The sequence below is a fragment of the Bos mutus genome, chromosome 18 (assembly GCF_027580195.1).
Source record: "Bos mutus isolate GX-2022 chromosome 18, NWIPB_WYAK_1.1, whole genome shotgun sequence".
Taxonomy (NCBI): domain Eukaryota; kingdom Metazoa; phylum Chordata; class Mammalia; order Artiodactyla; family Bovidae; genus Bos; species Bos mutus.
Window position 1 is genome coordinate 22,190,408 of NC_091634.1, and position 15,658 is coordinate 22,206,065.

A 15,658-nucleotide genomic window follows, 5' to 3' on the forward strand; every position below is an offset into this window, starting at 1 on the left:
TATATTTATAATGCATTTATTAAGAAAACTGCATTAAAATGACAGAACTATGACATCACAATGTGAAAAAGTAGGACCTCTCTCAAATTTCATATAAATGTGGTAGATTAAAAGTGGCTGTTTTTCTTTCTACTTCAGATAGATTTTTGCAAAATAACAAATACCAAGTTGAAATAAATGATATTTATTTGCTCATTCACCCTCCCTTAATGAACTCATACATAGACCAAAACACTGTGAGAAAATGAAACATAAGACTTGACAAGGCCACCACTTTGAGAACGTCCCACAAAATGTGATGTGAACTGTGCACATCGGGCCTTCAAGTGGACAGTGACCTCTTCTGTTAGCAAGGCACTTGGTGAATCCATCAGTGATCAGGGAACAGACTTTTCGAGTTACATGTAATTTTACTTTGCATTTTCTTCTTCAAAGTAGTTTAGGCTGCTACATTAACAAGTCCTCCAAGTAGATTCTTTAGGTTAAGCTTTGGATAAGGACACAGAGTACTAAATAACACTAATCACAGATACTTTATGACCGTAGTCCTGTGCTCGGGAAGAAATCACACATAAGGATCCTCTTGGATGCAGACGTGACTTCACTACTGTCACCATAGCCAGCCAGTGAGCCCACCTAGAGTCACCACTGCACAGGGCACTGTTGGAAGATGCCAATCAGAGCCTCATTCTAGCTCAGGGGCCCTTGGGAGGCCTGTGAGGCTGGCACCTGAAGCTCACTTCAAAAGTTTTCTTTTAATATATTTGTTTGAAAGGCTTGAGTTTTGAGAAGCATGAAGTTAATTAACAAAGAGAACTTGATACAGCCACATTCAAAGTTGACTCCTAACTTAAATTATCAGACATAGTTCATAAAACCAGCTGTCTCAAAGACAGTGTTTTATCTTTATTAAAAAATGGATAAACATAGCAGCACTTGCAAAAAACAATAGTTCATAAAAGGCATTGTACACTGTCAACTGATAGTATGGAAAGGGGAGGCCCCCAGCACAGCTGGTGGTGGGCTGTATATCACAACACTCACAACCACCTGTCCACTTAATACGACTCAGCCCAGAACAGCCATGGGGAGACCAACAGCAACATGGCACTCCTCAACTTCAAGCCTTTGTTATTTGTGTGAATAGTCAATCAAGTCAAGTATCACCCTCCTTAGCAGCATCTGGAGCACTCACTGGTGTTCTGGAGGTGGCTGGTGTACTTGACCCACTTATTAAAAAAATCTAAGCATTCAATAAAAAACCACTTCTCCCTGTCCAATGCCATCCACAGAAACCTTCTGTCATGGAAGAGAGATGCTCTTCCATTTAAATATCTGTAAAAGCTAATGCACGTCTCTGCTGCAGTCGACAGGAGAGAACCTGGAGCAGGCACTTCTGCACAGCTGTCTTTGGTGAGGATGCTGGAGTGGTCATGCTGATCCCTGCCCGCTGCTCTGCTTCTTACTGCTCTGTGGAGGGGTGAGGACTCCAGTGGGGAGAGGAGAAATCCTGTTTTCTTCAGATAATATGGCTTTCTTTGCTTGGGCTTTGTCCTGTTGATAAGAATAAAAGCAAGAAATAGAAATGTTACAATGGAAGACTATACCCTCTGGGCTTCACTTACTTTGTGCTTTTTCCTATGTAGGTGAGTGAAGGAAAAAAAATAGCAAAGAACAATCTAAAAGCCTGGGGTCTATATGATACTTAAGAGATAGGATCTGTTGATCCCATTTTTTCTTTTCCAAGGAATTAAAAAGAACTGGAGTCTTTTTAGGATTATCTGGAGCCTGTATGAAGCAAAGTGAAGAGGCTGCCCAGGCAGTTTTAAGACTTTGGGAAACAAGAAACAGTACTGACCAGCAAATCCAAGCTGTTTATATGGGTCTGGATGTTGTGTGCATCTTCAGCAGGAACTCCCCTGAAGTGCTTAAGTTTTGAACTTCCTGTCTCCCTTATAACTATGGCAAATGGAACCATCCACTTGACACACTTCTCTATATCACACCACTGATACCCTGCAATGAAAATACATGTTACGCTTGATTTGAGACGAACAACTGGTTTGTAAGTTTCATATATCTTGTTAATGGACTGGAAAGCCAACATACCTGAAACCTTTTGCATCAGTTCAGATGAAGAGAAATGATACAAGGCGGAAGCAGCAAGTACACCATAAGAAAATTCTAAGCACCCGACATCCAGGACACAGAGATCTAAAAGCTATGGGGAAGAACAGAGCACTAAGGGACATGCCAACACACACCCCTTCTAGAGTTACTCAGTCTAGTGGTGGGTTAGGGTGCCCCACAGAGGTAGTAGAGCCACTTACCTCTGCAATCTGTATGAAGATTTGCTGAGGATACTGAGGCAGGAGCACTTCATAAACATCATTTAGATATGCAACCTGCATGTATACATTCAACCAGGACACAATGGTCAGGGGACTTAAATGCCACTTAAGGGCCTATGGGAAAACAGAAAACAGACCACTGGTTGAAAAAAGAAAAAGACATTTCTCTTCCATTTGGTCCTCTATAGTGTTAGCTGCTCAGTCGTGTCTGACTCTTTGTGTCCCCACAGACTGTACACCACCAGGATCCTCTGTCCATGGATTCTTCAGCCAAGAATACTGGAGTAGGTTGTGATTCCCTTCTCCAGGGGAACTTCCAGACCCAGGGATTGAACCCTGGTCTCCTGCATTACAGACAGATTCTTTACTATCTGAGCTACCAGGGAAGCCCCTCTAAAGGAGTTTCAAAATGCAGCCATTTCTCCTGCCACAATGTGTCCAGCTAGAGAACACCTAGCCAGATGCACTCATGCCAAATGTAGAAAAGATATTATGTATGTATTTTTGAAAAGGACTGAAAAATTAACTTGTAACATACCTTCATAATGATTAATTCCATGGTGAGAATTTCATCTCCTGAACAAGCCCCATCTGTAACATAAGCAAACTGGTGCAACTTTGGAGGATAGATTTCCTAAAAGGAAATAAAAGAAGATACTACTAGCAAAATGCCTATCTCTTATAGTTTAAACTTATATATTGTACCTCTCAAATTATTTTTTAGTATGCTAACATAAAAAGAAAGAGAGGGTACATTGATGGGATAAATATAAGACCTACTCTAGTGGTTCAAAATGCATTAATTGTGAAAGAAATGAAACATTCCCCCTCAACAATCAATCAACCTTTTACTTACTGAAGAGTTTTGAAAATTTCACCTTTTCAATACCTTTAGTAATGTGTTTGAAAGTTAGGCCCATCTACCCTTCTAATCACACCAAAATTTCTATCCTCTTAGGGAGAAGTTCAATTTTTTTGATTAAAGGAATTAAATTAACCTAAGCATTTTAAATACTCATACTTTTCTTGGTTAATTTCTAGCCTTTTTTTATGTGTGGCTAAATTTTAGAAGGCTTCAAATTAGAAAAATACAAATACAGACAAATAGTTGATCCCTTCCCCTAATTCCAGTGGATCTCAAGAAGAGCATGTACTACACAAAAAAATTTGAAAATTATTTACCTCAAGTTTGGCAGCAATAAATAAAGATGAAATCCCAATAAGTTGTAAAAGTGTTTTTACAACATTTTGTTGTGTTGCCATATACCGATCAAAGAAATCCTGTGCCAAGTAAAATGTCTCTCTGTGAAGTTTATAGACTTCACATACCTGAAAAAATAGTAAGTTTTAGAATAGTTACTTGAGGAAAACAAGAAAGACAAACAAACTTGCCATGATTTTGGTGAAGATAAAACCAAAGAGACAGAAGCTGGCTTTTCGTAGAGGATGGTTACCTTGCTTATCCCTAAGCACACGCACAATGAAAAACTGGAACTCAGGATAAGGATGAAGCATTCTGTGATCGAATGTAAGAGCGAAAGCTCACAGGCTGCAGCAAGAAGTACATTCACAGTACAGTAAAAGCAGTGTTTCAAGGAAAAACACAATTTTCTCAAAGAAATATGTGCCCTTTTGTAAGTTTCATTATGATGTGAGGAAAGAACTACAATATTTCTTCACAATGAACATCATCAGTATGAAAGTTTGAAAGCTGGAACATAGGTTTATTTAAAGACCACAACACTAAAACACTGTTAATCTAATCACAAGAGGCAAAAGCTTTATTAAAAAGCATTAAATGAAAGACTCAGAGACCTAGGTTCTATCCTAGGCTCCCCTTTAGAAAAACCAATTATAAAATTGAGACATTATAAATTAGTCCTGCTTTGTTAACCTCACAGGACTGCTGTGAGATATGGAAAAATAGTACACATGATGGAGTTGAAAAGGACCAAAGAAATATTAGACCTCAATTCATTACTATCATCAAATGTTTGATTATGCATTTAAAACTGCTATTCCTAAACAGTATATCCCAAATAAGTACACTTCACAGGGTTATAAGTAGGAAAGGCACCAGTGGAAACAACAAACAGAACATTACTAGAAAACTCCATCAATCACCAAAGAGTTTCTAAGTCCATGTGGAACCATGTTTAGAGTCAGTCTTTATTAAGTAACATAACTACAATCGGATTAGAAGTGAAACCAGAGCTTCTGTTCTCTACAGAACAAACTTTCAGACCTATTTTACCCAGCTCACCATCAGGCACACTGTGAAGCACTTCTTTTTTTGCTACATACTTCTTGGCTGGGCTGGGGGCTGGGAAATTTAACATCACTGCAGATAAGACTGCCTGTGAACTGCGGACTCATGTTTTGTCCCACTTTAGACATAAAAGTTATCATTCTTTTCTATCCTTTCAATAGTATTACATGACTTTTTTGATTGACTTCCAGGGGAAATCATTTCTTTAGAAAGTATCAATGGCATCAATTGCACCATATATAACAGATCCACTAAGTCACAACATCTTTTGAGTTGAAGCCTAAGAGATTAAAGCATACTATATCTAATGCTTCAAGGAATTATAAAAAGTTCCAAAAGGCCCAGGAGGGCTATGTGCCATGGTGGGTCTACGGACAACTGTAAGGCCTATAGTTTTAAGCAGGCCTGCCAAAGAATTTGTACATTTGTACATTTTCTATGTTGACATTTTCAGGGACCAATAAAGAAAAGGAAATTAAGAATGATAAAAAGATGTTTTTATGTAAATCTTACATGGCCTACTACATAAGCTATTGTTTGGTCACTAAGTCTGACTCCTTTGCGACCCCAAAAAGGAGATCTGTAGGCCGCCAGGCTCCTCTATACATGGGATTTCCCACTCAAGTATACTGGAGTGGGCTGCCATTTTCTTCTCCAGGGGATCTTCCCTACCAAGAGGCCTCCCAGGTGGCTCAGTGGTAAAGAATCTGCCTGCCAGTGCAGGAGACTTGGGTTCAATCCCTGGATCAGGAAGATCCCCTGGAGGAAGAAATGGCAACTCATTCCAGTATTCTTGCCTGGAATCTCATGGACAGTGGAGCTTGGCAGACTACAGTCAAGGGGGTCGCAAAGAGTTGGATATGACTTAGCATGCATGCACACACATGTAAGCTGTACTTCATATGCACTATTTCTAATCCACACAAACTATGTAAGGAAAATACTAATAGAAAACATTACAATGAGAAAATCAAGTTAAATGACTTGCCTGACTGAGGCACAAAGATGTTAAGTGGCAGATTTGACTCTAGGACAAGCACAACTAGGGTACACATACCCTGTCAACACACACTTTCTGAAGGTACATGGCACTGTTTTCAGGGAATACGTAGCCACACAGCTTCCATGTATACTTTCATAAAATGGATCTGCTTAAGATACCCTTCCACTCACAGAAGAAAGCTCATTTTGCACCCACCCAAGGTTTACAGAGGTGTCTAGGTATGTTTGTTAGTCACTCAGTCGTATCTGACTCTGCAACCCCAGGGACTGTAGTCCGCTAGGCTCCTTTGTCCATGGGATTCTCTAGGCAAGAACACTTGAGTGGATTCCCATTCCCTTTCCCAGGGGATCTTCCTGACCCAAGGATCAAACCTGGATCTCCTGCATTGCAGAAGGATTCTCTACCATCTGAGCCACAAGGGAAGTGGTATCCAAGAAATGTCCTTTAATCAAACCACTATTGAGACACCCACACTTCCTCCCAGAAAGAGGTGCACTGCCTATACAACATAACTTCTTATATTTAACAATTATTTACTATAACTTATAATCTTGTTATTTGATCAGTTTTTGTATGATAATGTGAAGTATGAAAGTGTGATCAATAGAAGATTTGAACAATATATTTTGTTAGGATAAACTTCTGTGGGGAAAGAGAAATGGGTCCCAAGGAGTTAAAATGAAACAATACAAAATTTCTGACTGTTAAAGATAAATTTGTTCATATATTTTTAAACATTTGGTAGTACGCTATCAAATAGCTGTTACACATTCTATTGTGTACACTTAAAAAGCAATTTAATTAACAAAGATCAAATACCAATATTTATAATTAATTGGAAAATACAACCTTTGCAACTATTTAAATTTTGAGAAAAAAATTCAGACGCCAACTTAAAAACATCTAAGGGATAAACAGACTTCAGAAATTCTTTTAAGGAAGTACATAAGCAAAAAAGTTAAACCACTGTAGTATATATACCACAGTTCAGAGACACAGAATGTGTCAATGGAATCAAACACATGAAGAGATTACAACATCACAAAAGAATCTAGAAACGGTCAGTGCTTCTAGTTAACCAGAAGGCTCAACCTACCTCCATTAACCAATCCAGAAGAATTGCTCGCATTTTAGGCTGCAGAAGAGGGTGCCGTTGCATAAGGTGCTTGTCCCTCAAGTATGTCTTTTCCTTGTTTAACATGATTTTCCATACTTCCTCTCTATTTGCCCAGCTACAAAACAACAAAACCAAGCAAAACACAAAAGTCAGGCATCAGTATGCATCCAACTAGCGAAGTGGAAGTGCACACAGGGAGTAAGAGACCCAGGAGGCACTCGGTGGTCAGCTTACTTCAGTACAGGCAGTGGCGACGCTCTGGATGACGACGGCGTGCTCCTCTGAGGCTTGTATGCAGCGTGTGGGTACAGAAGTTCATCTTCTTCTTTGTCAGGTGTGGGAATCAGGGAGCAGGGGTTTTCACAGGCTCTATTACTGTCCCAAGGCTGTAAAATAAAGACATGTTAAAAAAGTTTGATGTAAACCAGCTGTTTTTACATTCATTGATTTGTAAAACAGCCAGTAAAACAAAAAAATGTCTTTACACACCTAGAGCAATCTCTAGGCCTAAATCAATATTCCGGCCTAAATTAAGATGGAGATAGCATGGAAGACACAGTAATGACTCCAAGCTCTCACGTTCTCAGGAGTCTATGCAGTAAGTACCTAAGAAAACTAGTCAGTAGCATTTATTCTCCATATCATCATCCTCATATGAGGTACGTGAGGGCACAGGAAGGGTAAGACAAAATGCAAACAGTTCTTACATTACCGAAAAAGAAAATCTACTTGCAGTTCAGTTAGATACTAAGCATGGCTCCAAAAGGGTATTGTGAGATTTGGTCACAATTCAAAGACCTGGGTTTTTTAACAAGTACAACTAACCTAATAAAATGTCTTAAAAGTGAAAGACAGAATTTCCAATAAAAGTATTTACATAAGCACTCCACAACCACAAGTATAAAACTGACTGCCATCTACATTTAGTCTCCTCATTTAATAAAAACCCACCAAATGTGACATCTTCCTTTGGTTCCAGGTCAAGCCAAATATATTACATAATGAGGACCTTTCATTTTCCTTAATTCAAATGGAAAAAAAAAGGAGTATCTGCCTACTTAAAACCACATCAAGCAAGAGTCACAGGATTTACTAAAAGTCTATAGAGATAAAGCCTAGATATTCCTGAAGACCTTTGAAACCCACCCCCAAAGGCTTATATAGTAATAAATGCTAAACCATCATTAAAAACCCAAACAATACTTCTTTTAAAAAGTCCAGATATTTAATTCAATTTTTAATATTTGGAAAATGTCATTTTGCCATTTAAAGTTTTTTCTTTTTAAAGCTACTTTTTATCATCTTACTCTAAACAACTATGATTGTTTTTTAAAATTATAATGAATTTATTGAAGATATGGCATGTTAACAATCCTGCCAGCATGGACGCTCTGTTAAAGCTCTGAGACTCTTGGCAATTTTTTTTTAAAGCAGAGAGATCGTTAATGTTGACTGGAATAGAGACAACCGAGAAGACTGTAAATGAACATGGAAACATGGGCTCTCCAAGTGCTGCTTGGAAGATATGGGACAGGGTGGCTATCACAGCACACTGGCCACTTTCAGAGGAAGCCAGAGCACTTTCAAGGTACTGAGAAGAGCAAAGTAGGATAAAGCTCTCCTCCATCCAATGTGCACAGAATTGAGCATGCAAATTAACCATGACAGATCTTGCCAACAGCTGCTGGAGAAGGGCAACATCCTCTTCCAGTTCTAGAATCATGTGCTGGTATCATTTCCTTGACTCAAAAGGATCATGTTACAACAGCTTTACGTTGTATTCACTCAACAATGAATTCTAGTTTTGAAAGCAGAAGCTGGGTGTCACCCTCTACAGCCAGATGGCTGAAATAGTTGAGAGAAGACTTTTGGAGATAAAATGGTAACAGTTCCCAACCTGCAGCACACAGACAAATCAGGTGAACCACGAGCCCACAAATGGGCCCCAGAGTTGGCCTCTGACCAGTGTCGGAAGCAGAATAATGAAGTCTATATTCTTTAACTTGAATGTATACCATGTCTCAAAGAGAGCGAGATCAATCTGACTTTAGGAAGGAAGGGGATAATAGCAAGAGACCAATTTTGATTATTTCTAACCACCTCTGACTCTTTGTGCCTCTTTTAATGAAGAATGAAACTACCTTATGGAAAATTATGTTCTGAGAAGTAACTAATAGAAATTCCAGGACTCCATTTCAATAAACAAGTTGGTTCTCATGCAAAAAATTGAACAAAATGGATACGTTAAATAGACTTTAGACAAAAGAGCATTATTTTCATTGGGAAAAACCTAAGGTAAGAATCAAAGGTTCCATGTGGTCTTGATGTAGCAGTATCACAGAGTTCAGCATGATGGCTACAAGTAGCTCAGGGCTATTGAACAGGGCTGAACCATGATAACTCCACAGAAAAATTCTGTGTAATTAACTGGCAAAAAGGTTGTTACCCCACAATTCCAGCTTCATGAATCTACAGAGAAATAACATATGACACTGACTGCTTCATAAATGATGGGTAATTTTCAAGCTATCTACTTTAGACAATGTGTAGAAACCTGTTGTCATTAATCTCTGAACCATGAAAATGCCTTCTAGTGGGAAATAATATGGCTATTCACATATCACATCTATCAGCTCTCTGCAGTCCAGGGACAGGGCCAAAGCCCTGTCTTAGGCACCCTAGGCTCCACTCCAGTTATCTCTGGAACTGAAACTACTCTAAAACCCCAAGAAGTCAACAGGGACAGCTTTGCCTCAGCCTCAGTTAAAAATTCCAATTCAAAACATAGCTAGGAAGACAACCAATCTTGAATTTCACAAAGTTGAGATTCATTTTAGTACAGACCCACAAAAATTAACTTGCTTGGTTTGAAGTCTTTACAGGGAGAAAAAAAGAAAACAAAAAAAAAAGGAAAGAACTTGAAATGCACTGTCTTATTTCTTTTCCTAAAACAAAGTATCTCTTCTTCTAATACAGCAAGTAGATCATCAAGCTGTTGTTCAATATTAAGTGGAGTCTCCCCAGAAATGCTAATTACTAGGGTCTTGTGTGCAGTAACAACAGCTTTACCGTGTGTCCCACGGCTTTGAAGACCTTCACTCTTCCAGGCGCAGCTGCTATGGCTGTTGCTCACTGTCCTACAAGGTGATGTGCTGCCACTGCTAACCTCACCAGAACCACTTTCCTTGGCTCAAATACTATTCCTGCTCAGTTTTTATCTGTTATAGCGTCAGAAAGCCTAATCAGTTAGTTTGGAGATCGACTGCTTCCCCTACTGGGGTCATAACTACAGTCTCCAGCCATTTCTGGAGGCAGAGAGATAATGCAAGCTTTTTTGGCTAGGGACTTCTGATATTATGATGCTACCATGAACATGCAAGAAATATGGCGGGAACTCCATGAAGGAGGGGCAAGAGAAATGGACTGACTAGTCAATTTTAAAAATGTGTTGAGATGCACATATCATTACACAGAATGTCTTACTAATACTCTGGTGGAGGTCAGATCAAGCTCCAGGCAGCAGTTATCACTGTAAGTAATTGCTGAAGAGGCTAGAAGAACCATCAAAAAGGGGGAAAAAGTTTGAAACATGACCTAAAGGGAGTGGGAGCAGGGAAGGGAAGTCCTTAAGCACCATGAGGAAATAAACACAAGTGTGGATGGGGGAGAAGTTGCTTATGAGCACACACAAACCTCCATCATCACAGTTACCCAAAGAGCTCTGTGTCAGGAGCCCTCCCTCAGTTCACTAGCCTACAGCCTAGGCTATAGAACAGACTCCGCCCCTGGCTTGCACAGGACTCTGGGTTACTTTCCTCCTCTAACTGAATCTCAGTTTCCTCAAGGGCAAAAGGAGAGGACTGAGTTATGTGAGGTTCATTCTGGTTCTTCCAGACATCAGCGCATATTTGTAATCTCAGGGATGTCAGTCAGGAACACAGTCCTTCCTGGAATCCCAAGACTGGCAGAGGTCAGTGCCCACTGACAGGCACAGTGCTCGGTTATATGAACTGTGGCCACAGTGAGAGAAAAAGCCTTCAGCAGGAGGCAAGCAAGTATGAGACTCAATTTGACCCCAAACAAGCGGAGCCTCAACTTCGACCCAATCAGAAAATGTACCTACCTGACTGCCACACTGGCTTCTCACAGTCCTGTCAATTTTGGCAATTTCTTCATCTGGATCCTGCAAAAACTAACATAAAACAACCCCCATACCCCAAGGAAACACACCAAACAGCCCAAAGACAAAAACACAGACACAGAGAAGAAAAAGAAAGCTAGTAAGGTTATGATCACCATTTCTGCCAAACGCTCCCCCCACTACCCTTGATCCCTTATCAACAAATACATGGGCAGAACCCATTCTGGTACCCAGGTAAGATTGGGGGGGGGGGGTGGTATCCTCCCCCACCTGTCTCCTTTGTACTCACAACGGCTACATTTGCCTTTCTTTTCCTGGAGCGAACAGAGACATCGGTGCCACTTTCCTCTTTCATGGTATCCGGTTCCTTCGCATCCCTGTAAAACCAGGATGGCACAGAGGTAAGAGTCTACCCAAATCTCGGCCCACCCCTCCCCCACCACCGCACACCTTCCCCTTTCCCGCAGCGGCCAGGCCACTCACCTCTCCTTCTCCCTCGGCATGGCGCTGGGCGCAGGATCAGACCTCAGGCCTGGGGGCACGAAACGGCAGTGGGGTGAGAACGGCAGCAGAGGGGTCCAGGGCCCGCCGGCCTGTCCCGAGCACCCCTCCCCCTCCCGCGCGGGCGGCGGCGGCGGGAGCCTCCCGGGCCGGTCGGGAAAATGGCCGATGGGCCCGGGGTGGCCTGTCACCCGCGGCGCCACCAGCGGCCCGCGACGCCGGGTCGGAACCCAGGGTGCGGGGGGGCGCTCAACGCCCCCTGAAACTCTCTCCGGCCCACTGCCTCCCTCGGGACCCCCAGCTGCCTCAGTCTTCCCCTCAACACCTCCCCGGAGCCCGCTTCTGAGTCGCCCTACCGGGGCACCCCGCGCTGACGACTCCGGGGACCCGGCGACCCGGCCTCGCCCCACCCCCACCCGGGCCCGGCCCGACCCGACCCGGGCGCTCCAGGAGTTCTCGCCCGCCGCGCAGTCCGGCAGCCCGAGGCAGGGTCCTCACCCGAAGCCGTCTCCGCGGCAGGCAGGCAGGCAGGCGGCACGAGCCGAGGCCGGAGGCAGGAGGCAGACGCGAGCGGGAAGCCGGGAGGCGGGAGACGGCGGCGGGCCGAGCGCGCGGCGGTGGCGGGATCCGCGCCTGCCCCCTACACCGCGCTGGCGGCCGAGCCGGCTGCTCCTGCGCCCGGCTAAGAGCGGGACATTTAAAAATCCCAGCGCGCGGAACCGGCCCCCGGACCGCCCTCGCGCCCTCCCGCCACCCTCCGCTCCGCCCCGGCCGGCTCGGAGCCCCTCAGCTACAGCCAGAGGGCTCCGCCCCGCCCAGCCACCGCCCTCAGGACCGCCCTGCGCGCCGCAGGCCCGCCCAGGCGCTCAGGCTCGCCCGGGGCGGGGCCAGCGCGGGGCGGAGCTAAATGACAGGGCCTGCGCGCCGGAGGGGAGGGGCCCTGGGGCCGTGCGCCCCAGCTGCGGAGCCCGCGCGGGGCGGGACGCGGGGGCCGGCTGGCGCGCGCGGTGGGGCGGGGCTGCGCAGGCCGGGTCGCGGGGGAGGTCTGGCGCGAGAGCGGCGGAGGGGCGGGTCGCGGGGCTCTGGGGGCGGAGCCGAGCGGCGCTGGAGCGGCAAAAAGCCGCGTGGCCGGCGCTGGTGGAATGTAAACACGGCGGGCGGCGAGGCTTCGGTCCCCGACTGAGGGGTCGGGCCACTAGACCTGAAGTCCGTAGGCCTGCAGCGCCCGCGCACTGTCTCTCCTTGCACGTCCCCCCCGCCCCTGAGACGCAGGTTTCCGGGCCCTGAGTCAGGGTGGGATGTGCCCAAGGTCACAGCGCATGGTCACAGAGCCTAGAACCAGGGCCTCAGGCCGCCAGACCGGGGGCCGCCTGTGGAACAGCTGTTACTCCTGGACGTGCGTCCATCCATCTGTCCATGCGTGCGTGTGTTCATTCAGCTAATAGTCTAGCACCTTACCTTCCATGTGTGCCTTTCGCCACAGACTTTCTCCTGAGGATCGGAAGACCTTTTTGATGCTGGGATTCCATGCGGCCCTCTTTACCTTAAGCATTTACTTAAGCAGGCAGTAAAATCAAATCCACACTCCATGCCACTCCACGTGGACCTACCCTCAACCCCTCTCAGACCTTTCCTTCAACTGCCTCCCATCAGAGCTCCTCTGGCCATCCTCTGTCCTTTCTCATCTCGGGACCTTGGAATTTGTTGTCCCTAGCTCCGGCTCCTTGCAGCTACATCTTTTCTGAGAATTTCCAGGTCTTCCCCAGGAGTTCCTCTCCACCGCATTGCCCTGCTGTGGCTCCTTCACAGCACTTGCTGCCATATGTCTCTTGTCCGTGTTTGGTACTCTTCTCCCTGCCTTGTCTGTCTTGTTCACTGCTGTATCCCCCAGATCTTGGCATAGTGCCTGGAGGAAGGGAGGCACGTCAATCTTATTTGTGAAGGAATGCTTGAAAAACATGGTGACCAAGCCCTTGTGGATTTTACAGGCTAAGGAGACAAGTATTGACTATCATCACTTGAAAGTACCTACTGTACTAAACTTCTAGAAAATACATATAGCACAGGGCTCCTAAACACTCTCAAGACCCTTCCTGATTTACAGTCTCAGTCTTGGGCCTCCTCCCTCCATGACCGTCTTTTTGCAGTTAGAGCCTGGATCTTACTGGAGGACACAGTTTGTGTCATCCTCAGAGGCCCCTCCTAGCAGATTCTTGCCCTTCCAGGGCTCTGAGGTCAAGGCTGCTGAAATGTCTTGCTCAGATTGGCTTAGGTAGGCATGGAACCCAGGCTCCTAAATTCCCAGCCTTGTGCCCTTAGGTAGTAACAATAATGGGTATCACAAACATTTCAAAAATAACAGCTTTGTCCTAAATACTTCAAAGTGTTATCTCAACTAAACTTCTCAATAGTCCTATGACATTGATACCATGATTGTCTTATTTCACATATGGCACTATCTACTTCTTAGGGTCACTGTAAGGATTAAGTGAAATAATGCAGATGAATTGCTGAGTACAGTGCCTGGCACATAATAAATACCCAATTATTGACAGTTGTTAACAATGATAGACAAGACAGTTTTCCTTAGTGGTTGTAGTAATTTATACTCCTATCAGCGAAGAATACCACCAGGACTTCCCTGGTGGCCCAGTAGTTAATAATCTGCCTGCCAATGCAGGGGACATGGGTTTCCCCTAGTCAGGGAACTAAGATCCCACAAGCTGTGGAGCAACTAAGCCAGTGCACCGTAACTAGAGAAAGTCTACAAGCACCAATGAAGACCTACCACAGCCATGAATGAATAAATTTTTAAAATTTATTTAAAAAAAGAAGAAAAGACAAAAACTGTGGTGGCAGCAATCAGACCCCTCTGGGGTGGGGGTCCTAGGTACTACTGTACGCATGTTTTATATCTTGATCTAAGCAGTGGTTACATGGCTATGTTCCTAAATAAAACTTCAATGAGCTATATATATGTTGTTTGTGCACTTTACTGAGTGTATGCAATACCTGACTAAAAAATAAAATGGTTAATTTTTTTAAAATAATTGAAAAAACAATAAAGTAAGACTTTAATAATCTTTGCACACTGGGAGCTTCCAGTCTGAAAAGGAGGCAGTCATGTAGATTGGCAGTTGCAGTTCAGAGTGAAAAGAACTTGAATGGGAAAATTCTGGGGGCTACGATTTCATGTGGAGTTGGGAGCAAGGGCATTCAATCTACTCTTGGACACAGCTGCTTGGAGGAAGCAGCATCAAGGCCGGAAAGATGAATGAATTCAGCAGGAGCAATATAAAAATATGTTTAAGGCAGGAGAAACTGCCTCACAGAGACTTGGAGTCTTCAGAAGTCACCGATGGTCACTTGCTGGAGCAGTTCACCTCTGAGTCCATTTCGTTTTGTGTCCAAACACTGACAGCCTTGAGGGAGATAAGGATCACACTAAAGGTGACGAAACAGCTGCTGTGTAGGGAGGACAGCACCTTTCTTCTGCCATGAGACTTTGGGAAATTTCCTTAACCTCTTGGTGCCTCAATTTCTTCATCTGTAAAATGGGTGTGATTTTAATTCTCCCAACCTGTGAGGAATAAATGTATTAATATGTATAATGCATTTGCCATAATATCTAACATATAGTAAATGTTCAGTATGTAACAACTATCATCATTATTCATAAAGAAATTTGGGGCATTGGCTTAGCTTCATATGTGGTTTAGGCCCTGATGATGGTATTGGTTAAGGAACCAGGATGCAAGCCTTAAAAAGTAAGCCCGTGGAGGTTGCAAGGGCCAAGTACTTCCTAGATAGGATTCCTTAATCCAGGGCCCGCAGACAGCCTTCAGGATCCCAGGAAACTGCCTACTGACAGTGCCAGCCCATCAAGTCCACTTTCCTGGGCAGCTGGTGCATAACTTTACCAGCTCCTTAAAGGTACACACAAAAGTTAAGGAGCGCTGTAGAGGGTAGATGGAGGAAGGCATGGGTTGTGACTAGGGGTGGAGCTGGTCCAGGCTTTGCTTTCAGGCAGGGCTGGACAACTGTGGCTGCCTGGCTGAGCCAAAGGTGTGTGTGTGGGGTGGGGCGGGGGGTGGAAGGGGCAGGGGAGGGTCCTACACACAGGAAAACCAGAGGAAAGAGGGTCAGACTGGCTGCACCGGTGTGGGCTGTGGGGTGGGGGCCAGGCAGGATGAGCAGGATTCAGCGCCAGGGAACTGAGTGTGGGAAGGCCTCAGAGGCTTGGCTCCTGTCCTCCTGTAGCCCTGGGGACCTATCT

The 15,658-nt window shown here is 44.5% G+C and overlaps 1 protein-coding gene across 2 annotated transcripts; it reads right to left on the minus strand.

Annotated features, from left to right (window-relative positions):
• On the minus strand, positions 1–12,146 carry CCNE1 (cyclin E1). Of its 2 annotated transcripts, none has more exons than XM_070388029.1 (12): positions 11,881–12,146; positions 11,365–11,413; positions 11,171–11,258; positions 10,864–10,932; positions 6,975–7,126; positions 6,720–6,855; positions 3,534–3,680; positions 2,890–2,985; positions 2,331–2,405; positions 2,110–2,221; positions 1,859–2,016; positions 1–1,554 (listed from the first exon to the last, which is right to left on the minus strand). In XM_070388029.1, exons 2-12 carry the CDS (start codon positions 11,382–11,384, stop codon positions 1,432–1,434), a joined length of 1,176 nt encoding a protein of 391 aa, XP_070244130.1. In that variant the 5' UTR covers positions 11,385–11,413; positions 11,881–12,146; the 3' UTR covers positions 1–1,431. The 2 variants fall into 2 exon arrangements, with proteins under 2 accessions (XP_070244130.1, XP_070244129.1); XM_070388028.1 differs by having other exon boundaries at positions 2,331–2,465; positions 11,881–12,145.
• Positions 12,147–15,658: the final 3,512 nt, after the last annotated feature.